The sequence below is a fragment of the Cariama cristata genome, unplaced genomic scaffold (assembly GCF_000690535.1).
Source record: "Cariama cristata isolate BGI_N322 unplaced genomic scaffold, ASM69053v1 scaffold11641, whole genome shotgun sequence".
Classification (NCBI taxonomy): domain Eukaryota; kingdom Metazoa; phylum Chordata; class Aves; order Cariamiformes; family Cariamidae; genus Cariama; species Cariama cristata.
In genome coordinates this window covers 12752-21025 of record NW_009599849.1, presented here as the reverse complement: position 1 = coordinate 21025, position 8274 = coordinate 12752, and the positions used below count along the sequence as shown (strand labels likewise).

The 8274-nt window shown below is 43.4% G+C and overlaps 1 protein-coding gene across 1 annotated transcript in view; it reads left to right on the top strand.

Moving 5' to 3' along the window:
• Positions 1–2479: 2479 nt before the first annotated feature.
• EHF (ets homologous factor) overlaps positions 2480–8274 on the top strand; it is a gene marked incomplete at its 5' end in the record, with an annotated part of 10338 nt that continues 4543 nt past the window's right edge. The window contains 4 exons of the mRNA XM_009709828.1: positions 2480–2725; positions 3035–3094; positions 5520–5588; positions 5680–5748. Coding sequence (XP_009708130.1) covers positions 2480–2725; positions 3035–3094; positions 5520–5588; positions 5680–5748 — 444 coding nt within the window. The remainder of the gene's footprint in view (positions 2726–3034; positions 3095–5519; positions 5589–5679; positions 5749–8274) is intronic.

Genomic DNA, 8274 nt, shown 5'->3' with positions numbered 1-8274 from the left:
TTTGGGGTTTTTTTTGGAGGGGGGAGGGGGAAGGGGCAGAAGGGAAGGGTTACTAGACCTTTAAGCATGCACAAGTATTATTTTTCAGTAATTTGTTACTTTACTTGTAAAAAGCTGAACTCACAACACTAAGTTTCTGAAAGTGATCAGTTTGTGGTTCATTTCCTTACTGGTTCTTTTCTTAAAATGAATTTAGTGATGTTGAAAATGCCAAAAGTTCCCTCTCCTCACTCAGTCCAGAATTGTTTCTCTCTTACCTTTACCCCTCACACCTTTGCTGAACCAACAGTACTCCTCAATGCTAATCACCCCCCCAGCTTTCCAGGGGAATAGTCTTTTTGCTCCTTTACTGTATTTGCTTTTTCAGTTCAAATTACTAGCTAGCTTTCTAATTAGACTGGCATTAGAGCACTAAACAGCTTGTGATCTGAGAACTTTTCTTTTTTTTTTCCTTACTGTTTTCTGATTATATGGCTGTGTACATAAAAAATGTGTTCTTTTCATATACGTTCTCTTAGTATAGAAATACAGATATACATATATCTATGTATATATAACGTTTGGTATAACTTTTCAATTCTTTTTGTCATTCAGTCGACAGGTAAAGCTTAAAATCTAAGCAGACAAACACACACTGCACTTGTCCTTCTAATCCAAATAATGCTGCAACAAAACTTACAGTGAAAGTTCCCATTCAATGAAACTCTTGTTCTTTTTTATGTGTAATTTCTAAATACGCACTAATACATAAGCGTGCGCTTCATAAATGTGCTGACCTGTCTGTAACGGATTCATGGGGAAAAAAAGTCCTGGCCGAGTTTCACTTTGCACAGAATTTTGTGAAGGGAAACAGTGGGGTCTGTTTTCATGTTTCCAGTGTGAAACTCCTCAGGATTCACTTATGTTTTAGAGGTACAGGAAGCTGAAAGCTCAGACCAGCCTCTACAATCATTCACCACTTCACTTCCTTTTACCTAGCTACTCTTTCCTCTCCCTAAATGTTCTCCATTTACATTAGGAGTCTAGCGGCCTCTGAAATTCCTTTACCCTTCTGAAGTGATGATAATACCTATCAACCCCCTTTTCAGGGAATACTTGATGACTCCATCAAACCTTTATTCTCTGACATACCACACTCAATAATTTCCACACTCCTTCCCCAAATCCTTCAACAAGAGGATGAGAAACAGTCCTGCAAACTCCCTAAGTTACTGACACAGACCTGGTTGGCCAATATTGATAAAGAAACCTAAGTAATTGTGGGGCTTTTTTGTGCTTACCTGGAAACTAGCATTGTGCACTGTATCTCAGCCAAAGAGAACCTGAGGTCTGGTGGGACCTGAAGGGAGGTGATTTCCTAAAATGTGGCAACTCTGTTGCTTGTGGTCCTCTAGCAATATCCACTGTTATCAGTATTTCTCACAGCTGTGTGGGTAACCTTTTTCTTGGTAAGACTGAGAATGGGCTGGTGCCACATCCTGGAGTGGGGCTACTGTAGAGCTAGGCCATGGCAGTCTTTCCTCCTCTCGTAATTCAGTCACCTCTGCAATCTCTCATTCCCTCATCCTTAAACCCTTCATGCACTTCTGAGCATGTTATCTCTGCCTGGCACACTCCATTGTCCTCCTTTCCCAAGGAATAAATTGCACAGAACTCCTTTTTTCCAGCCCTTCCGTAAGGGCAGACCAAAACAGTCCTGCTTTTGCTCTTATCTTACAAAATTACCCTATCGCCTCATACAATTTCTTCCATTTGCACACCTAAGCTATTGTCGTGCAATGACATACAACTGAGAGCAGTTTAAAAGACTGCCAAGAAAAGATTCAGACATCCTAACAAGAAAATCAAGCAGCTTCCATAACTAAAAATGAGTTTTACAACTGCATTCAGAAATCGCCTTACCTGACTACAGAAATAACGTGCGTTCGTCAGAACACAAGCTCTATCATGAAGCTGTGGGCCGTACTGATAGGCTTTTACTGTGGAGAAATATGAGTGCGCCTTGGCTTTTACCATTCTTTAATTGAATCCCACAGTTCGTATTCAATTCTTATTAAGTCCTTATTCAAGGAAAATTTCCACATCACATTATGAGAATTTTGCAAGGCTTTTCTCTCATTTTCTGATGCACTAAAATTATTTTGCCACACAAGATCAACATACCTTTTCAACAGTACTCCTGTAAGTACTTCTATCAAAGAATTTTGATGTATTTAGTCAACATTAATAAATTAATTCCTACATACTCAATCTGCCAAGAGAGGTGTGATGTAATAACTCCCAGTTTTTAATTGGAAAACTGACACAAAAAATTAACAATACCTTCTCCAGTAATAGCTACTGAGCTAGCATTAAGAACTGAGAAAATAATCCAGATCTGTGGACTTCCAGGGCATGCAATCTAGCTACAGACCTTTCTTGTCATCGACATAATCCTGTGGTGCTAACAGAGACAGTAAATACCTATTTTCTTTTCCAGTGTCCAGCAGCTTCTATGGAACCCAGTGGCATGAAATACACCCGCAGTACTGGACTAAGTTTCAAGTCTGGGAGTGGCTGCAGCATCTTCTTGACACCAACCAACTGGATGCCAACTGCATACCCTTCCAGGAGTTTGATATCAACGGGGAACATCTATGCAGTATGAGCCTGCAGGAATTCACTCAGGCAGCTGGGACAGCAGGGCAACTGCTATACAGCAACCTTCAGCACCTAAAATGGAACGGTAAATAGATATTAGGCAAAGACGCACGTACAGTGGTCTGAATTCTGGGATTTTCAGATGTTGCCTGGAGACCTTCCTGGCAGACCTCATTTGTTATGTTTGCTATACTGCTTCTACCCCATTCACTGCAATGCTAAATTGCTTAGATATGACATAAGGCAGAAGTCTGAAGGACCAGGGGAAAGGGTATGTTTCCCACTTCAAAATTAGCCCTCTCGCTCAGCTGTAGCAGTTGCTGCTTGGAGCCAATACCCTTGATTCTTCTGTGCTCATTGTCATACATCCTATCTGCCATATGCTTTCTTGCAGGCCAGTGTGGAAGTGACATGTACCAATCTCATAATGTCATTGTGAAGACAGAGCAAACAGGTGAGTAACAGCTGGGTAACTTGTCTTTTGAGAGTGACAAAAATGGGACACTGTCCATTCTAAGAGAGAGAGATCAAAATAGCATTAAATAGAAAGGAAAGTGGACACTGTCCATTCCAAGAGAGAGAGATCAAAATGGCATTAGATAAAAAGGAAAGTGTATCATGCAGAAGAAAAGAAATACCACAAATATCAGTCAATGTCTACTTTTTGAAGTTCCGGGTGGTACCACCGTAGCTTAGTTTGCCACTTTTCCTGGGAGACCTCTGTAGTGTCAGCAGTCTATACTGATCAGAGTTGGAATAGTTTGCAGTGCTCAGCAAGTGCAGCTTTGTAGAGGACTTCATTCTGTGCTTCTTTCAGCAGACTCCAAAACAACTATTTTTGCGGTATTCTCAGTTTAAAAAAAAGAGAGAAAACATTTTGTTGTGAAGTGCTGTTAATGTTTGAAACATGAGGAAATTTCCAAACAAAACAACTTTGAGAGAAAAAAATGTTACATTTCAATTTCTTAACCTTTCAATGAAACTGAAATTCAAGTAGTATTTTGGTTTGATCAAATCTGCATTTTTCCTGTTGCAGTCTTTTTTTCCAGTGTGTTCATAGCTAAATCCCTTTCCTCCCAGGACTTTGTTTGACTAAGAACTTCAGCTCAGTTCAATCCTCCTCTTCAGGGAGGATTATTTTCCTAGTCCTTTGCTGGAGCACCTCTGTCCATATCCAAACACTCTCCATCCTGCTACTCCCAGCCTCTTTGGATGTGGGTGTGTTCGTGAGCCACGTTTTAATATCTCCTGACAGAATGAATACAGATTCATAGCGTGTGATGTCTCCAACAAATACTGACAGTGTATTTATTCAGTTAACCCAGACGAGCCCAGCCTCTCCAGCCAGGGACACTATTCACCTTCTCCTTGCAGTGGGCAAGCATTGCAATCTGCAGTCCGCTCCTTGCCTGTGCCCACATAGTGCAGGTGATGTGCATGCAGCAGCCTTGATGCTTGCCATATTGGAAACTACAGTAATCCTTTAAGTCCTGATTTATGAGATCTTGGTATAATATTAGTACCTCCTCCCAGTAGAGATACACAGTGCAGTGCAAAGTACCTCAGCTGCACATTCTAGAAAGATCAAAGCCCAGGACAAACTGATGGTTCTCTCAGCTGTGCTGAATCAGGAGTGGCATGGTGGGGCTCTGGTGATGCCGACCACGGGCAGTGGGAGTGGGTTTAGTTTCTGCATGGGGAGGAGCAGGCAGTGCAGATTGGGGCTGCTGGAGAAGGGGTTCCTTGTGAGCCAGCAGGGACGGGGCTGGTGGTTTAGAGGGGAAAGGCTTCCCCTCATCCTAGTAGACCATCGCAGTTGCAAAGACATGGGTACTGGAAAAGGCCAAAATAGTAAGATAAGCTGTCTGCCCATGTTCTGGCTAGGTAAGGCCTGTTTTCAGAGGCAATACTAGGCAGATCAGGTGTCCAAGCAAGCAAAGGGTGTGTGCTATTGTAGAAACGCAAGCTCAGGGTGCCCAAACTTGCAGCTATTACTTAGCATGCCTACTAAATTCCTATGTCATAAGTGGTAACTTAGCCAAACATGATGATTTAGCTATAACTCATTTTTGGTTTTTTGATTTCATTTATATGAACATGAAAAAAAATTAAGTAAAACCTAGATTTGAACCTTACATCTCATCCTTTCTGACCTGGATTCAAAAGAAAAAGAGATTTTTCAGGCTTCTGACCTCAAAAATACACTGTGAAGACAGTAATTTCCTGGTCAATGTACAGATCATAAAGACAGTACTTCTATTCTGCTTATATTGATCCATCTGAGCAGAAGGTCACTAAAAATAAATTCTCTTTAATCATGAAGGTGTTTTTTAGGTTAAGGATGGAGACTTGACGTGCCTGGAAAAAAAATGGCCCTTCATCTAGGATTAGGCTTTGATGTATCTCGCTATGTGTTTACACATGAAGCTATGTTTCAGAGGGGACTTTTAAGTTCTACTATTATAGAAATAAATACTCGTTATAAGCATCCTCCTGTTTTACTAGATATTTGAGAACATTTTCATCATGAGGCACCAAAGCACTATCATAATCACCAGGAGCTGAGAATTCAGGACTGGATTGGGTAGAATTAGAGCTATCTGGCATAGGAAACCTCCTTCAAGGGCAGGCATAAATGATATATTAGCCAGCAAAAGGAAGAGCCTACTATATTATTTCTAAAAGTCAATGCTTTGTGTAAATACATTTACCTGAGTATGCGAAACCCCACCTGTAATTTGAGTGAAAGGAAATAATTTCGTGCATAGCCCCTTCACTTTTTTTGCACATTTCTTATTCCCTCAATGCTCAGTATTCACCTCTGCGCTAAAAAATGTTCTTTTAGTGATCTGATTTTCCTTTTGGTCCTTTCTCTTCAGATCCGTCATTAATGGTGTCCTGGAAAGAAGAGAATTACCTGTACGACAGTGGCTATGGTAGCACAGTAGGTAACTAACATCACAATACTTCATGCATTTCTGACATGGCTTTATTGTTGTTTGAGGCTATTGCTTTAAATGTCTTCTTTTTAATTCCCAGAGCTATTGGACAGTAAAACATTCTGTCGTGCTCAGATTTCTACGACAACACCTAGTCACCAGCCTCCTGGTAAGGAACTTGTAATTATATTGTTAATTGTTTGTCACTTGTCCCAGAGCTATGGACATATAATAGTCTCTGTGGTCTTCTGTAGGATTGAATCTGAGCCTCCAGTAGTTTTAGACCAAGCAATACTGATTCTGACAACTTTTTTTAGCTGTCATTATTACAATAGCTTGCTTTAAAGAAATGCTTCTCTCTGTCAAGACAAAGAAGATCGAATAATCTGCAACCTCCACATATCTTTTAAAGTGACTGAGTCAAAGGGGAAGATGTTCACGTCAGAGAGACAAGACGTTCCAGCTCGCCACGCTTTTCTGTGGTGTAGCTGGGTGTGGGCAAACGAGTGCCATGTTCCTCCCCAGAAGTGGCTGTGTTTCCCCAGTGAGCGAGTAGTTCATGCCGAGTAGGTTGCTCGGTTTGGGGTTGGCCCCGGGGAGCGGTAGGGCGAGCACCAAGCCCTCTGCCCAGCTGCACCCGCAGAAGGAGCCTGTCTCAGCTGACGGCAGGGCAGGCACCGCATGCCTCTTCAGCCCTGCACGAGTGCTTCCACCAGGCAGAGATACCATCTGCCTGCTAAAGGGCAGGAGAAAGAGCAAACCCGTTTGCCGTAGTGCCCAGCGAAGGCGCAGTGCGGGCACACGTGTCGGGATGCTCTGTGGGCCGTGTCCTGGGGGCAGGCACCAGGGGCGGAGGTGAGAGAGCGAGGCAGTGGGAAAAGAGGAGAGCGGAGATGGCAGGGGAGCGAGAAAGCGGGAAAGGCAAGGCAGGTCCTTCTTAGGAGGCTGTTAAGCAGACAGGCCTGAGGGAGAGAGCAGTGGGAGTCATGGGAGGATGAGAAAGGCAAGCGCACACTGCTGTAGATGCAGCCTCGCAGGTGCTGTCTCTGCACTGGGGGCACCCCTGTGTCTGCACGCAGCGGCTGTCACAGCCTCTGTGCCTGCCCCTTCGCTGCATCCCCTGGCCTACCAGCACAGCTGGACTAGCCAAGTGACATACAATTTCAGCTAATACACTCAGCAAGAAATGAAAAAAAAAAAAGAGAGAAAACCTGACCAGAAGAAGAAAACCACCAAACCTTAAAAAAGCCCCAACCAAATACTGTGTTTGCTTTCTCTGCTGCCTCCACCCACTCTCACAAGATGGCTACCAGGATTTCGGCGCTCTCTGACAGGACAGGGGACTTGTCAAGATCCTGGCACAGTGTATTTACCCGCTGACTGCTTAAGCCTAGAGCTAGGGTGGCACGCCAAGGGCACAGCCTCCTGTAAAAACTAAATTTGTATATCCCGTAAAAAAAATGGCTCATTCCTGAATCATATGCAAATACTGTGCAACCTTTTGTCAAAAGTTTTGCAAGACGGCTTTGTTGAAACTACATCATAACTCTTTTCATCTGGCAGGCCCCAGCCTCCTGACATGGCATGTTTGTAACCGGTCTCCACACAGGAGCAGAGGCAGAGTGGGAGGCTATTTACACAGCTGAAATCCAGAATAAATCACCAGCTAGGCAGAAGGCAACTGAACTTCCAAAAATAAATCTCCAGCGAAATGGAGCATAATAAATATTTGCAAGTGAATTGTGGGATTTTAAAATGAGAAGGATTTATGTAAGAGGGCAAATAAAGGACTGGGTCCTGCTGTCCTCGCCTGGAATTCCCACAGACTTTTAATAACATGAGGGGAATCATAATCTGAGGGAAGGCAGTGAAATAAGCCTCATTTTACTTTTTCCCCCCAAGCTGAGTGAGGTTCAGGCTAGCTCCTGCTCTTTGAGAGTGGGAAGGCAAAATGACTCAGAGCATGTTTGCTGCTTGGGGGTCAAGGACAATAATTACGCCGGGCTCAGAACAGTGGAGGTTAGGCTTATCCTCACTGACCTGTTCAGTTTATGTTTCCAGTTATGTATGAATAAAGCAAGTGTGTGAATAGCTTTGCATCTACCTTTTCACATGCAGTTATTGCAGTTGCTTGTGCAAATCTGACAAGTTTCTATGCAAATGAATTTTTCCTGTGAGTCATTTTCCCATGCAAATGCTCCGTTTCCATGAAATGTATGATAATTGTGCATTCATAGAAGCTGGGAAAGCATGCGTGGGACCTTAAGCTTTGCTCTATGGAATTCAGGCACGAAGTATGCTGAAAAGCAAACACAGAAGGGGCTCCCTCTCAGGACTATCCCACAGATTTTGCGAGACTTAGAGCGATCAAATGAAAGCTATTCATTAATGACAAGAACAGAGCCAGGCTGTGGTGGTTTGAGGGCAGGAGAGTTGAACGTGCAGACTGCCAGGTAGGTTACAGTCATGAACAGGCGGAACTTTTCTTTTTCTTCATTACTGTGGAAACGCTTGTGCCAGAAACCCTATTCCTCCTCTGGCTGGCTGCAGGTGATTAAGTATCATCGATGAGAAATGGCTTGTTTCTGTGGCTCGGAGCCACAGAACAATATATGCAAGTCCAGCTGCCAAAAAACTCCTACCAGCGCAGCCCCGTTCCCCCACCTTGCCGCCCCCCCCCCCCAAACAACAACGC